At 47.3% G+C, this 15,969-nt stretch overlaps 1 protein-coding gene across 3 annotated transcripts in view; it reads left to right on the forward strand.

Moving 5' to 3' along the window:
• The window catches only part of GRIK4 (glutamate ionotropic receptor kainate type subunit 4), a 188,393-nt gene that overhangs the window by 114,154 nt on the left and 58,270 nt on the right, over positions 1-15,969 (forward strand). For 2 of the 3 annotated variants that reach the window (XM_079326570.1, XM_079326569.1), the window contains exons 3-5: positions 2,223-2,387; positions 9,552-9,649; positions 11,850-12,015. In XM_079326570.1, the coding sequence (XP_079182696.1) occupies positions 2,223-2,387; positions 9,552-9,649; positions 11,850-12,015 (429 nt within the window). Of the gene's footprint in view, positions 1-1,899; positions 2,018-2,222; positions 2,388-9,551; positions 9,650-11,849; positions 12,016-15,969 lie in introns of those variants that run through there. The other variant, XM_079326571.1, reaches the window with a different exon arrangement.

A 15,969-nucleotide genomic window follows, 5' to 3' on the forward strand; every position in this document is an offset into this window, starting at 1 on the left:
TTCTTCAATCCCACAGAGAGACTGGAATATCTACTGGAGTTTGATCTGGGTTCTGCCACTTCCAGCCTGGATCCATCTCCATCTGAGTTCCTTTCATTCCAATACCTGAACTTTCCCCTTTCTCTTGTATTTGCTCTCAAAGTTCAAATTCAATCAGAGCTGAGCAGGTGAAAGAGTTTGCTGCTCTTATTTTGGGTCCCTTTCCCCTCTTCACCTTCAGGGAAGTTTCAAGATTCTCAAAAATAAGAATAGAAAATCCCATCCTGAACAGAGACACAAAAAGCTCTGTGCAAAGTTTTATGCTTAGCTGGCTTGAGGAAACTGTTCCAAATGCTTAGCTTTTGGCTATTTTAATATTTAAAAATCATTTAACTGCACATTAGTGGAAGTTGATTTTGTTTGAAAGCTGCCAATTAGGAAAACACTTGAAAACATTCCCCTATTTAGTGCTTTTGAAGCTTTAAATTAAAAACTAATGAATCTGAGAATGCTGACATCCACTCCCTCACTGCTGATCTTTAATTTCCCAGAGTCAGCACCTGAGCTGCATTTGTTCATCAGGCTCAGCACATGGATTTACCCTTCCCTGGGAGCAGGGCTGCAGGAAAAGTTTCTGCAAGAACTTTCTCCTCTGCTTCTCTCCTGGAAGAGTGGAGTTGATGGCAAATTGTTCTCCCAGCTTTGTTCTAATTAAAAGAAATAATCAGCCATATTAATATCCTAAAAGCTCTGCTCCTGGCCTTGGAGGAAAGCACAACACTTTCTCCTGCATAATGAGATGAACTCAACTCTAAAATTGGGAAAAGATAGGAGAATAAGGAATTCTTGAGTATTATCAGGATATGAAGTAAATCAAGCTGGTGTTGGATAAATTTGGGCTTCCACTGCTGGGGTTAGGGTAGGGTGGGACACAGAGATGCTCTGCAGTTGTGCCAGGAGGGAAAAGATCCAAAAAGATCCCAGTGGGATGAGCAGGGCAAGGCTGGGAAAAGAGCCCTGGGAGGTGGGACAAGCTGGGTGTTGAAATCAGACTTAGGGGCAGGAAAAGCAAAGGAAAAGGAGCCTGGGCCCCAGCCAGGGGGGTCTGTCCTGTGTTGGACACTCCATGGTGGCAGTGGGAGCAATGGGGACCTTCCAGATCCTTCTATGGATCTCAGTCCCACCTCCAGCTCAGCATCCCTGCTGCTCTAACCCGGCCCCAGCCAGCTCTGCCTTCCAAACCTGTGTGTCCTCTGTTTTTAGGATATCTCCCTGATGGGCTTTATTTCAGTTCCAAACTCATTTATGCTTTTCTCTGCCAAAAAAAAAAAAGCCCCAAACCCAAAGCTGCAGCACAAGGACAGGTTCCAAAGCCTCCAGGGAATTCCCTCCTTCCCTGTCATGAACCAGCAGAGTTCCATTCCCTGCTCTGCTCCCCTAACCTAATCCAGCACCTGAGCAGTCCTGCATGGCACTGCTCCCTGTGGGGGCATTTTTTGGGGAGGGAAGATGGGAATTGGTGCATTTTTAATGCCCACAGCAAACAGCAGTGCTGCTCTTCCCCAGATCAAATGGAAAAGCTGCATTCTAGGGAGAGACCTCCTGTTAGCAAGGACAAACCCACTGGGGTGCCAGCTCCTCATGGAATTGTGACCTGAATGCTCCAACCCTGAATCCTTTCTGCCTTCCCTCCAGAAAACAAAGATAATGCCCCTCCCCACCTCCCTCTGCCTGCCACAGATCTGAGTGGGCAGCCCCAGGAGCTGGGTTCAAGAGCCAAGAGCTTTCTGTTTGAAAAATATTTGTCCCTTGCCACCCACGGCTGCCCACGTGCTTCCTGAAATATTCCAGCTCCTGAGCATCCTATCAATGCTTCCACAAAGGAACCATCTGGGGCTTTCTGGGGACGTTCTGCCTTTGTCAGGATGTGAGGAGCTGGGTTTTTTAGGGTTGGGCAGCTGGATGTGCCTCCCTGGGTGCAGGCAGCGGGTGCTGGGAGCCTGGCAGTGTGGGTGGCTGTGCTGTGCCATTCCAGCAGGTAAAACAGAGGCTGCTGCAGAGATTTCACCACCCACCTGTCTGGCAGGACCTGGGGAGTGGGAGAAGCAGCAGGAAAGGCCACGTGTGGGAAGGGGGAATGTGCCAGCTCTGGTGGTGACAGGAGCACAAACAGAGCGCGCAGGGACGGGGAGGGGAGTGCAGATCCCAAACCTCACCAGTGCCAACACCTTTTCCCCCCACAGCTGCCATCCTGGATGACCCCATGGAGTGCAGCAGAGGGGAGAGGCTCTCCATCACCCTGGCCAAGAACAGGATCAACCGTGCCCCCGAGCGGGCGGGCAAGGCCAGGGTGGAGGTGGATATCTTCGAGCTGCTGAGGGACAGCGAGTACGAGACAGCAGAGACCAGTGAGTACAGAGAGAGCCCAGCTCTGCTCCAGAGCGTCTGCCACACTGCAATCTTGGTTTTTTGGCAAAGGGGGGCAGAGAGAAAAAATTTTGTCTCTCTGTGTTGCAATACGCGGAGAGTTGAGTGTAATTATGGCAATGACTTCTGAAGTGTGAGAAGCTGAAGAGGCACTTTGTTAAAAAACTGAACCATATTTATAATGTGGTTCACAAGTCTCAAAAAGGACAGTAATTTATTGGACAATAGGAGAAAACATCTCCTGTCATGTACAACACGAAGCTGTTTCTCTGTTAATATCTGTTTATTAATTCCTTTCTGTTTAACAGAAAGTTATCATCCTGGGAAAGGCTCAGGCCAGAGCTGAGAATTTGGGAAAAACCTTCTCAGCCTGAGAAAAACAACTCAGAACCTGAAGAAGGCCTGGCTAAAATCTGCCTGGGCCTTCAGTGGTGTCCACATCTCTGCTCTTTGCACAGAGCAGTTTTCATTTGAGGTGAATTAGATGTGCTGGTGTGAGCCCAGGCTGGACTGAGAACATCCCTGCCCCCAGTAAACTTTGCCACCACTCAACATCTTGGGACAAATAATTTCCTTTAATCTGCCTGTCAATAAACAGGGATAATGCTGATCCTTTGTCAGGTTTTTTTTTTGAGTTTGCTCACTTAATGGAGAGCAAACAAGAGACTCTTGGGCAAGTTGGGAGCAATTAAGTTGTTTTTAAAACCCTGTGGAATCCTGTGTGTCAGCAAACATGTCAGCTCTTCCTGGAGCTTGAGATTGGCAGCAGATTTATTTACACCAAGTGAAGTTTTTCAAGTGATTTTTGAAATCATGAGGATGAAGAAGAGCTGATTTCAAAAAAGCAGCAGGTTTCCCATCTCACTTCCAAGTTCCTGAATGAAGCTGCTCTTTATTAGGGTTGTTCCTCTGGATGCCCAATATACCAATTCAATGCTGGTGAATGAAAAAGAAATAAAAATAAATTTATGGTCACTATCCCACAGTTTGGAACAAAGGTCTATGGTGGTTTTTTTCCTGTAAGAGGGAAAACCCTTTGGAATAGGAAATCTTCCTTTTAGAATCGTTTTTAAGCTGACCTTTAGAGTTCAAGGGAGGGCTATAATTTTTTATTACCAGCTGGCTCAAGAAAACTGGAGGAATAATTTGAAATAATAGTGATTTTAGACTTGTTTCCTAGTGATTCTGCATTCCATGACTGTGTGATTTGCAGGGTATCCCCAAAGAGTGTGGCAGAGTGCTGTGGTTTGGGGCTGGCTGGTTTTTCCCTGGATTTTGGTGGCTTTTCTGAGCACCCAGCAGTGCTGAGGGTTCTCCAGGGGAGCTGTGGGATCAGCACATCGTTCCTTCATTTCCTGATGAGTGTTTGCACTATTTATAGCAGTGTGCAGTTAATAAAGAGCGTCTCAGCAAGTACCTGGGCTCTATTTATAGAGCCTGTCACCCATCAGGCAGCCCAGACTGAACCCAGCTCAGGGACCCAGCACTTCTCCAATGCTTTGAATCCCTCCATTTTTAAAGATTTTCCTGTTCTTCCCCATCTCTGTTGTCCACTGTTGTCCCCTAACTTGGCTCAGCATTAGGGCAGATCCAATTTACCTGCCAGAAGGGATGGGAATTGCCTGGATTGAAGGGAATCCCAGAATCCCAGAGTGGAGATTTAAAGCTCATCCAGCTCCATCCCAACCCATCCTTGGGCACTTCCAGGGGTCCAGGGACAGCCACAGCTTCTCTGGGCATCCTGTGCCAGAGCCTGCCCATCCTCACTAGGATTTTTTTTCCCCACTATCTCATCTATCCCTTTCCTCTGGCACTTTGAAGCCACTCCCCTTGTTCTGTAAAAAAATCTCTCTCCATCTTTTCCTCTCTCCAGCTGGAAGGGACCATTAGATCACCCCAAAGCCTTTTCTTTTCCTGGCTGAACAACCCCAACTCTCCCAGCCTTTGCTCACTGCTCCCTCTCATCCCCTTGGTGGCCTCTTCTGCACTCACTCCAAGCACTCATTCCCAGTTTGCCCCTTAAAGATCCCAAATCTCCCTGTGAGACTCCTAGAAAATGAGAAAATCCCTCATTTCCCCCAGCCTTCTTTGTCTTTGAAGGAGTCAACAGCATTTTTTAGCTCCATTTTTGTGCCTTCCTCATAAATACACTGTTTGTAGCAGCACTCCTGGCCTTTAACTTTGTTTGGGAAACAGATTTGATTGCAGTGACCCCAGAGCTGCTGTAAGGATCACAAGAGGGGTTTTTATTTTCAGCCTGTGACACTGCTCAGGAATTCTTCTCTTAGAAGGTTTCTCCAGCAGAGGAATATTATTTGGCTGAGAATTAAATATTATGTAAGAAATTGTTGATTTCAGCAAATGTTGTGTTTGTGAGAAATTGGAAACAGGGCAAGTGAGGAAGAGGCATCTCCCATTTCCAGTTTTCACCTGGGGGTGATTTTCTTTGTTTTGTTTATTTGGATTTTTAGAGTAGAAATTGCAGCAAATTGACTTGATTTTTGTGATTTTTGCCGTGTGTTATTTGCCTTTTCTTCAGAGGAAAAAAATGTCTGGGAGCTTTTCTTAGAAAAGGAATAATCTGGATTCTGTATGGCTCCACTATTAATGTCACTGATGTTATTCTTGATTTATCCTGGTGGCAGAGGAAAATCAGATCCCTGAACTTAAATTTCAAGGCTTTCATGGCTTTCAAATGCTTCAATACGTTACTGGTATTTGTTATGACACACAATATTAATAAAAACTGTTGAGATGCTTTAACCTGTGACTGCAAAGCTGTTTACAGCTGTTTAATACTGTTCTCACATTTCACACCCTTTGATTCACTCTTAAATATCACAGCTCCATGCTTAGCTGACAGATCTAGGAGTGCTGGGATTACACCACATATTCCATATGCAAGAAAAGGAAGAATTTTGGGGAGTTAGGGTTTTTATGTGGGGAGTCAGAGGTTTATTTTATTTTATTTTATTTTATTTTATTTTATTTTATTTTATTTTATTTTATTTTATTTTATTTTATTTTATTTTATTTTATTTTATTTTATTTTATATTTTATTCTGGAGCTGTTTTTCTCCAATTTTCCCTTCTGGCTGACCCGGGTGTTTTAATGTAAGAGAACCCCAAAATCTGAACTGCTCCAGCAGGAAAAATCTGAGTCAATCCATCACATTCATGCTTAGTTAGCTATTCCACCTTTAGATATGAATGAACACAAACTTTGGCTGTTCCTGTGTGATTTTGAGGAGGTTTCAATGAGAAGTTGTGGGCAGAGCCTTTTTTTTTTTTTTTCCTGTTTCAAGGGAAGCTTGTTCTCTCTTTGTTTGATGTTCCACTCCTTTTGTGCAGCTCCAAAACGACTTGTTTAATCATGTTTTATCTAAACCACCTTGTTCCTTTTGATGTTGGGGCAGGACAGATTTCCCCACTTGTCACCCTGTCCCCTCTGGCCTCGCAGCCTTTTAATCTCCTTTTTGTTGTGAATCCAAACATCCCAGGAGTGAGAGCCAGGGAGCAGCTGGAGAATTGGAGATTTGGATTTATCCAACATTTCCAAGTGCCCTTTCAAAGGCTCCTTTCTGTTGTGTTGTTTTTACTTGTCCCATATTTTGGGGAATTTCATGTTTCAGCCTGCTCTGGTTATCAGGGAATCATGGAATGCTTGGGGTTGGGAGGCACCTTTAAAGTCATTTTGTTCCACCCCCTGTCATGAGCAGGGACATTCGTGGCCTTGGACATTTCCAGGGCATCCCCAACCTCTGTGGTTGCAGGTTCCTGTCAGGAAGCACAAGGGATACTTCAGGAGCATCTCTAGAACCCCTCTGTTTATGCACTTGCTGTTTTCTCTCTGACAATCCCAGTCCCTGTCTCTGGAGATCTCGGCTGTGTTTTGCCACCAGGGAGTTGCTGAGGTATTTCCATACCTTCCCTGATGATTTATTTTGAATTAGAGTCTGGAATCTTCTGTACATTCTGTTTGAAACCCTGCTCAGGTGTCTAGGTGCTCTGAAAGAGATGATTCTGCCCCAGGAGTGGATCCTCTCTCTGGAGAGAGCTTTCAACCCTGATTTGAACAGGGGAGGATTCATGGAAATGTTCTCCAGGTGCTTTGGGATTTCAAGATGTGAAAGACACTCTGACCATGGAGAGCTATTAATTTGTTGTGATTCTTCATGTTCAAAAATAAGTTTGCAGTTCTGCCTTCCTTTAAAAAATATCTGGCTGTGTCCCAAGTGTCCAAACCTGGACTAAATTCCAAAATGCATTCATGGAAATGATTGGACACTGCCCTGCTGTACAAAAGGAGGGTCCCCATACCCTGAACACAGCCCTGATCCAGGATGGACAGTGGTGCCCATGGTAAAGATGTTCTCAAAGTGATGCCACTTCCATGTCCAGCATCCTTGAGACCTTGAATTCTAAGAAACATCAGAATTGGGACAGAAACTCGGAGCTGCTGGAGCCTGAAGCACTCACAAAGTATCCTGCACATCCCACAGCTTTTGTGGTGCCCAGGTGTTGGAGTATGAAGGGGTTTGAGTGGCAGGGGTTCTGTAATCATACATAATTATAGTCCCTGTGATTATCACAGGTGGATTTTGGATATAGGACCAACATTTCCACATCCAACAAGTGCTTGTCTGGATGCCCACAGCATCAGCAAGGTCGAGCTTTTTCTCCCTGTGGAGACCTGACAGCATCAGGTAACGCTCTGAAATAGGAAATGTGCTTGGATTACAGGAGAAGCTTCCCAAATGTGGTCAAAACCTTTGCCTCAGGCACTTCCACTTTGTTCCCATTCATTTTCCTTTATTGTGGTGGATGTTTCCCCCTGGTAGTGATAAGCCAGGTCTTTTTCTTCCTCCAGTTGTTGCAACTGCGTTGCTATGACTACTTAACTCACTTCTTGTTCCTGCTAGCAGGCACGAGGAGAAAATCACTCACCAAACTTTCCCCTGCACAGCTCAAGGATATTTTCCCCAGGAACTTTGTCCGGGTGACATGTTGTCCTGGTTTGAAGGACAGGTGTCTGCCAATAAAGGCAGAAGCTTCTCTTTGAAATGGAGAATGAAAACCCCTCTCTTATAAATTATTATTATAATTTTGAAATTAAAAGGCTCTCAAGCAAAGATATGGGAATTAGGAATAACAGTTCTTTACTAGGAAAATTAAAATAGAAATACAGTATTGCAAAGAACAATCCCAAAACACTGCCAGAGTCAGAATCCAAGCTGACACCCGTCAGTCAGTCAGGGTGGTGGCAGCAGTCCCATTCAATGGTGGCTGCATCCTCCTGCAGTGGCAGATGTGGTTCAGCTGGAGCAGTGCTCCTGGAGAAGGTGCAGTTTCCTCTGAAGGTCCAGGGATGATGTGGAAAGGTCTGGCTTTCCTCTGGAATCCAGTGGAAAGAAGGTACCTTGGTATCCAAAATGACAGTTTTTATCTGGGTAGGAAAGGCTTGGCTCCTCCCCCTGGGTGGAGCATCTCCCAGTGGGATGATGGAATTTTATCAGTCATGCATTGGGACTCACTGGCCATGAACAGGAGATATCTCCTGGAGGGAGGATGGGCTGTGGGAAAGATAAAGATGATTGTCCCAGCTGGTTTAAAGATGGCCCATTAGCAGATAATGTGTGCCAGGAGATAAAGATCACTGCCACACCCAGTTTCAAACAATGGCCCATTAACAGGAGATATCTCCCACAGTGATAAGAATCACTGCCACACCCAGTTTTAAACAATGGCCCATTAACAGGAGATATCTCTCACAGGGATAAGAATCACTGCCACACCCAGTTTTAAACAATGGCCCATTAACAGGAGATATCTCTCACAGGGATAAGAATCACTGCCACACCCAGTTTTAAACAATGGCCCATTAACAGGTGATACCTCCTGGATGAAGGGTGGGTCATGGGAAAGATAAAGATGATTGCCCCAGCTGGTTTAAAGGTGGCCCATTAGCAGATAATATGTGCCAGGAGATCAGGGTCATTGTGACAGAATACACATTTCTGGCCACATCCTGTATTTCAACCTAAGACTCCTGTGGGTAGGGGAGGGCTTGGAGCAGCTCCTTCCTTGTGGATGCTGAATGGCAGAGCTGAGAGGGACTGATGGCTGCTGCTGAGACAGCAGGCAAGGCTTTCAAACCACGTTGCTCTTTATTTAAAAGGATCTTCTGGAGAGGTTTAAGTGCCTGTAAATTTTTTAAGCACGGAGAAAAAGCAAGCTCTGGTTTCCTTTGAAGATGCTTAAGAAAAATATCCTTCATTCCATAAGAGATTGAGTTGTTAGAGGATGAGGGAACTCAGAAGGAAGGAAAACCCAAGAGGAGATGTTTGCATTTCATGAACACTTTCTGTGAGAAGTCTGAGCAATCAGCAGGGACTGGGGAGGGATGAGGAGTTTTTCCTTCAAAAGAGAAGCAAAACCAATTCCCCAAAGTGACAAGTTAAATGAGATTTGGGCCTTATATTCCAGCCGTGAGGCTGTGGAGGATTCAGGAATCACAGAATAGTCTGGATTGGCAAGAACCTTAAAGATCATCTTATTCCACCTCCTGCCACGGGCAGGGATGACTTCCAGACTGTTCCATTCCCCATCCAACCTGGCCTTGGACACTTCAGGGATTTAACTTCTTCTGTTTGTCACGTGTTTTTTATGGTTCTGCTAAACTTGGTTAGAGAGCCAGAAGATTTAACTACTGCAAGGAAGGAAACAACACAAAACAAATGAAAACCAGCAATGAAGTCCTTGTTTTACCACTGAACTCTGCAGAGATAAGGGGAGAAATTCCTACAAGTCTGATGTTTTGAAGCCAGGTCACTGCTGTGTGTAGCATCTTCCATAAAGTTTAATTTGTGTTTCTGTCCCGGGGAAAGAAAGGGGTGGTACAAGAGAGGGTCAGAGATGAAGATTCTGGGGTTTTGGGGAGAGTTTAGATGGGGTTTTAATAGGCTGGTGAAGATGGAGAGTGCCACAGGCAGGGTGAATAAATGGATTCTTGGGATGGAAATGGCAGAGAGGGTGTTGTGTGAAGGAGATGATGCTGTGTCCTTACTGCAGCACTGTGCACACAACTCTCTGCTGGAATTTGGAATGAATTCTGATTTTTTGTTCCCTCTCTCTGATGCCCGCAGTGTGCCAGATTCTCCCCAAAGGCGTGGTGGGAGTCCTGGGACCTTCCTCCAGCCCAGCCTCCAGCTCCATCATCAGCAACATCTGTGGGGAGAAGGAGGTGAGTGGAGAAATTCCTTTGTGATGATCAGAGGGGGCAGCATGCTTTATCACCCCTCCTCCTAAGGCACAGATTTTTGAAATGTCTTCCTTTTAAGTTTTCTCCCTCTTTCTGCCTCCCTTTTCCTCTCTGCATCCCCTTTTGCTCCAGCTCCCCTTCAGCCATCACCAACACATCTCCATAGACTCAGGGGTGCAAACCCCAAAGCTGCTGCTGTGACTTTGTGCACATACTTGGGAAGCTTTGTGTTTCCATCCAGTTCAACCCCTTTTTTTATCTGTGTCCAGACTATGTGCTGGATTTAATATTTTATAAGCCTCGAACCATCCTACACTGATCTGGCTCTGCACTTGGGAGAAGAAATTGAGTTCTCTTCTCTCAGTTCATTCCTTTAAAACCAGATAACATCTCTCAGCCATTCAGTGGCTCTCTCTTGAGCCCAGCCTTCCAGGAGAGGAGGTTGGGACTGGACACTGTAAATAATTTGCATTCACAAACGAGTGTTGGGTGTTGTTGCTGGAGTGTGGAAGAGATGGAAAGGATATTCCAGCCCAGGCTGCAGCAGGAGGGGTCTCCTGGGTGTGTTTTGTAGCTTTTTCTCTTGCTAAATGTTCTGGACATGTGCTCCATCTTAGGAAAGGCAACTCTACAAGTGTTTTTACTCTGAAATTCAGGTTCATTCCGAGTCTCTGATCTGAGGCTCCTGATTTATTTGGTTCTTCAGAAAGGAGAGGTGAGTGCTGGTGCCCTCCTGAGGTGTTTGGTTCTCTCAGCTGCCCTCCAATGTAAACCTGCAGGAATTCCCTGGGATTTACATCCCAGGAGTCAAACAGGACACAGAGCCCAGCCAGAGCCCCCTGTGCCTGCAGCCACCCCCAGGAAAGGGAGCAGTGTCCCAGGACACCACCGAGCACCAGCTGGAGTGCTGCTCTTCTGGGGAGATGTCACCATGTCACCTGTCCTGTGTTACCCCTCTCATGCCCAAAGAATCCCTTTGCCTGTCCAGAAAGGGCAGTTGCACTGGGGCAGAGCTCTTGGGAAGGAGAGGAGGGTTCCTGTCCCCTGTGCCTGCTCCTCTCTCTGAGTCCCAGGCTGGCTCTGGATCTCTCCCAGGATGCTGCCAGGAGCTGCCCTGTCAGCTCTGCTTACAGGAATCCACCTTTCCCTCCCTGGCTGGAATCAAGGCAGATAGCAGCTTATTACTCCTTAATTTCCCTTTTGCTAACCAGCAGCTCCTGCTGTCAATAAAGCAGCATCAGGAGGTGCTGATGGGCTCTCCCAGGAGGAGAGAGGGGCTGATGGCTTTGGAAGGACCAATAATGGAGGGAGAGAGGACCTGACACTGCTAACAAAGCTGTGGCAGATGTTTCCCTTTCTTCTTCTGTTTCTTCCAAGATAATTAACGTGGCAAAAGAAAAACAAGATTGCCTCTCTTTCTCTGGCTGAGCCCACAGTGTCTGGGCTCGATCTGTGAGTCTGCCCACCCATTCCATCCACCCTGGTCTGCAAAATGTGCAGCAGCTACCTCAGAGGGAGCCCTGCAGCATCCCAGCTCCCAAAATTCCCCCTGGAGCAGCATCCCTCTCCAGCTGCTGCTCTGTTGGATCAGTGACAAGCCCAGCATTGCCAGCACTGTTTAGTTCCAGCTCTGTCTGCTTCCAGTTGATCAGAAATGCCCAAAACAATTCTGTTCCTCCTCTGGCCAGCACAGGCTCATCTTGTTCTTGCTTTCATCTCTGCTAATTAATTACCTGGTGGCAGCTCCATGGAGCAGGCAGGGCTGCACTCAGAGCACAGGGCCCTGGATGATCCCCCTGTCCCTGCCTGCCTCACAGCATCCTTCCCAAGCCAAGGTTGGGCCCAGCCACAATTAGTGCCCCAGCTAATGAGGTTGAACCCACACAGAAGGTTTCCTGTGCTGTAATCACAGTCCCTGTTGCCTTTTGCTGAGTGGCTCAGCAAGACTTTTCCTGATCCACTCCTTCCCCTGGCTTTTCGTGGCTGTGATAATTATTTTCCTCTGCTGCTGCACAACCCCCACCCTCCCCTCTTGACTCCAGTGGTGTTTCTGCAGTTTTATGGGATATTCCACTCTCTGCCTGCTGTGCATTTCACACCACAGGCCCTTTATCGCAGACTTACTTGTTTTCATTCCTGCTTCCTCTTTAATTATATTTTCTTTCCTCCTCCCCACGCTCAGGTTCCTCACTTCAAAGTGGCTCCAGAGGAATTCCTGAAGCTGCAGCTGCAGAGATTCACCACCCTCAACCTCCACCCCAGCAACACCGACATCAGCGTGGCCGTGGCAGGAATCCTGAATTTCTTTAACTGCACCACTGCCTGCCTCATCTGTGCCAAAGCTGAATGTGAGTTTTTGCCAGGCTGGGTTTGCCAGCCCCTCTGCTTCATCTCCTTTTAGTTCAGTGCTTGCTGGAGAAGGTGCTCATGTCTCTGGTCAGAGCAGGTTCTCCACCCTGCTGCCCCATGGAGGGGTTTTTCAGAGGAGGAAGAGATTATCCTGCCTTCTGTTTGGCCATTTTGCTTTCACAGATGGGGCTGTGGATAAGAAAAAAAAAAAAAAAAAAAAAAGAAATTTTAAAAAGGCATAAGCCTGTTTCTGGAAATTATTTTTAGGCGAGTAAAGTTTGGAATATGCCTTACCCAAAGTCACATGCAGTTTGTGGCCTAGAAGCAGCATTTGATAAATAGCACAGTGCAGGCCCTCCTGGGCTCTGCAGCCATACACCTGCTGGTGATTGTGCATCTGGATGCTGGACTTTCCACCTCAGCAGGGCTACCTCCACCTGGGCAGGGCCATTTCTATCTCAACAGGGCCACCTCCACCTGGGTATGGCCACCTCCAACTCATCAGGGCCACTGCCACCTCAGCAGGGCTAACTCCACCTGGGCAGAGCCACCTCCATCCCTTCATGGCCACCTCCATCCCTTCAGGGCCACCTCCATCCCTTCATGGCCACCTCCATCCCTTCATGGCCACCTCCATCCCTTCATGGCCACCTCCATCCCTTCATGGCCACCTCCATCCCTTCATGGCCACCTCCATCCCTTCATGGCCATCTCCATCCCTTCAGGGCCACTTTCATCCTTTCAGGGCCATCTCCATCCCTTCATGGCCATCTCCATCCCTTCATGGCCACCTCCATCCCTTCATGGCCACCTCCATCCCTTCATGGCCATCTCCATCCCTTCAGGGCCACTTTCATCCTTTCAGGGCCATCTCCCCCTCATCATCTCCACCCCTGCAAATCTCCAGGTGTGGCAGCAGCAGGTTCTGCATCCCAGTGCTTGGAGCTGAGTGTGTCCTGTCCTTTCTGAGCTCACTGTGCTGCAGATTTGGGGTGGCCACAGCAGTTCTGCATTCATTGCCCTGTGCCAGATCCTGGAAGAGGGGCTCTGGGAAGGCAGGGAGAGCTTTGGGAATGCTGCTCTCCTTCCCAGTTAGCCCAGGGCAAACTTCCCAGCAGCAGCAGATCCCTGCCAAGGAGCAGCAGTGTCTTTACCTTTCCTCTGTGCTTTGTGTGCCCTGGGGGCAGCAGGCACTGGGTGAGGTGAGTCAGTAAATCACACTCAGCCAGCATGCTCATGTTAACCCCAGGAAAGGCCCAAAATGATGCAATTAAAATCATGCAAATGGTCTCCCACATCACTCCCAGTGCTGGTATTTTTCATTGTCTAACCTTAACCTTAAGCAAGAAGAGAAGCAAAGATAATTAGGTTTTCTCAGCTGCCGTGCAGGGAGCTCAGGGCTCTGCACCCCTGCCCTGCTCCCCACTCCTGGGCCAGTGTCTCCCACTGGGATTAATATGATTAATATGTTTTTTATTTAGCTGGATCAAACCCTCTTACCTGAAGCAATCCAATTTATTTCGTTCTGGTGCTGCTGGATTACTCAATGCTTTCCCAGACCCAGGGAAGCAGTGGGACTGGAGCCTTTCATCCATCCAGCTCTTTGTGCTCAGCAAGGACCTGATCTGAGCCAGGCTTGAAGCCCAACATGCCCCGACTGTAACAGAGCACAGACAAGGCTTAATTGAGCTTCATGTAGGAGCACCAACCCTGATTTTCCCTCAGGACATGCACTGCTCCTAAGCACAATCCTTAAACAACTAACTGGAGGCATTTCAGGCTTTTGGAAGGTTCCCTTGAGGCAGCTGAGGGGAGCAAAAGAGCTTCGTGCTCATCAGTGAGGAAATGCTGTTTTGAGGGATGTTATTATTTAGATCCCAGGAGCTGCTTTGGTTTAAGAGTGATGGGACCCCTGGGCCCTACCCTGCCACACTCATCCTGTCACATCCTTCCTCTGGGGACTGGCTGTGATTTCCCCTGGCAGAAGCAGAAAATGACCCTTAAAGCCAAAGAACTTGGGCCCAGCCTAAGTGTAATGCCATGGGGGATGTAAAATGCAATGCCATGAATAGAATGAGATTTGTGTGATTCAGTTTGGTGAATAAGATGATCTGACTCAGTTTCTCTGTGTTGTTCAAGAATTAGCTGGTTTGGGAACTGCTTCAAAAGGTTTTGTGTGATTCCATGGAAATCTTGACCCAAAAAAGGAAAAAGAAGATGCATGGACTCTTTAGGAGTTTCTCTGATTGTCAGAGGGGAGGAAATAACACCCAGTGCTTGGGAAGGATGACCAGGGCACTGTGGTCCAAGGCCTTGTGCACATCCTTAACCTCTTTCTTTATTTTATTTATTTATTTTTTAATTCAAGAACCCAGGGAGATGTTTGAAGCAGCAGTGTTGGCATTAAAAGCAAGGCTGGATGATGGGGATGTTCTTTTCCCAACCATCCCTGTCCAGGACTGGAACCATCAGCAGCACTGCAGGTCCTCCATCAGCAGGAGCATTACACAGGGATGTGTCACTCCAGCTTCTGCCTTTCCTCCTTCCCAGGAATCAGCTCTGGTGCTGACAGCTCAGGAATGGGGCTGCTTCTGCCAGCTCCAGATGTTTGTGTACAGAAAAAAATCAAATCATCAAGGTCAGGACTTGCCACAGGCCAGCCTGAGCCTCTCTCAGAGCTCCCCATGGGAGTGTTCAAGCAGCAGGTGCCTGGTGCAGCCTCTCTGTCCTCACTTTAGTACTTCAAAGGTGCCAGGAGGAGTCTGCAAGCCTTTTCTGAGGTTCACATCCCTCTGAAGTGCCAGTCTGGCAGCAGCAGCAGCAGCAGCAAGAGTCTCACATCCTCTCTGCATCAAACAAAGGGGAATCTCTGCACACAATAGAGACTTCCCTGCACACAGCAAGAGCAGCTGCAAGCAGGAGGCTTGATGAGGCTACAGGTAGGATCTGACGTGCTGGAAATGACAATTTCCTCGAGCTGAAGGTGGAGATCAAATGATTTTTTTTTTTTTTTTTTTTTATTTTACTGGTTCCACTTCTTCCTCTCTGTGTCTGATGAGCTTTAGAAAAAAAAATCCTGGGTTTGACAGCAGCAGAGTGTGCTGGGATGAGCTGCAAGTAAACTTGGTAGTGTCAGGGCTGTAACTTGCAGCTGGTCCCCTGCAGATGTGGAATGAGGTGAAAATAAACCTTTCCACATCCTCAAGGGTCAAATGGAGGGCTTGGGTAAAATTTACTGTTCACTTGGGTTAGAAGACTAAAGTATTCTTTATGTAGAAGTACTGTGAGCTGTAAGCAGAGTGAATCCTCTGCCTGGTGAGGAGGAAGAAGCTGATGGGACCCAGAGAAGTCCTGGCACAGCTGTTTTTCTGACCCCTTGCTGTGTTCCTACCTGTACCCAGAGAAAAGGTGAGAGGCAAGGGCACTGTCAGGAGCTCAGAGCAAACTCAGAGTGCTTTAAACCTTTCCCTGTGAAGGAGAGGTTCCTTGTCTTGGATGTGTCCCTGTTCCTGCACTGCTTTGTCACCTGCTGAAGTGCTGGGAGTCCTTGAGAGCAGAGCAGAGCTCCCATCCTGCTGTGTCCCTTCCCTGCCTCCTGACCTGCTGGGGGATGAGTGGATTCATGCAGTCAAAAATAAATCAGATTCAGAGTAAAACTCTGACTTGAGGGTTAATTTGCCTCTCTGCCAGCTGGGATGTGGTCCTGCTGATAGTTCTGTTTTTCCAGCCCCTCTTTTGGGGCTGTTTTCCTGTAGGGATGGGAGTGTGGCTATGCTGTCTGTGTCTTGCTGATGATTCCATCTACTGATCCCTCAGGTCAATCAAACTTGGCAGGAGGTTATTTCTTGATGAAACTCAGCAGCTGGAGAGAAGAGAGGCTCTATCAAAGCTGTTTTCTTGACTAACAAAATCTGCAGCAGGAGTTTTGACATCTTATTAGGCTTCAAGGCAGC

The sequence above is a fragment of the Erithacus rubecula genome (genome assembly GCF_903797595.1).
Source record: "Erithacus rubecula genome assembly, chromosome: 25".
In the NCBI taxonomy this organism is placed as follows: domain Eukaryota; kingdom Metazoa; phylum Chordata; class Aves; order Passeriformes; family Muscicapidae; genus Erithacus; species Erithacus rubecula.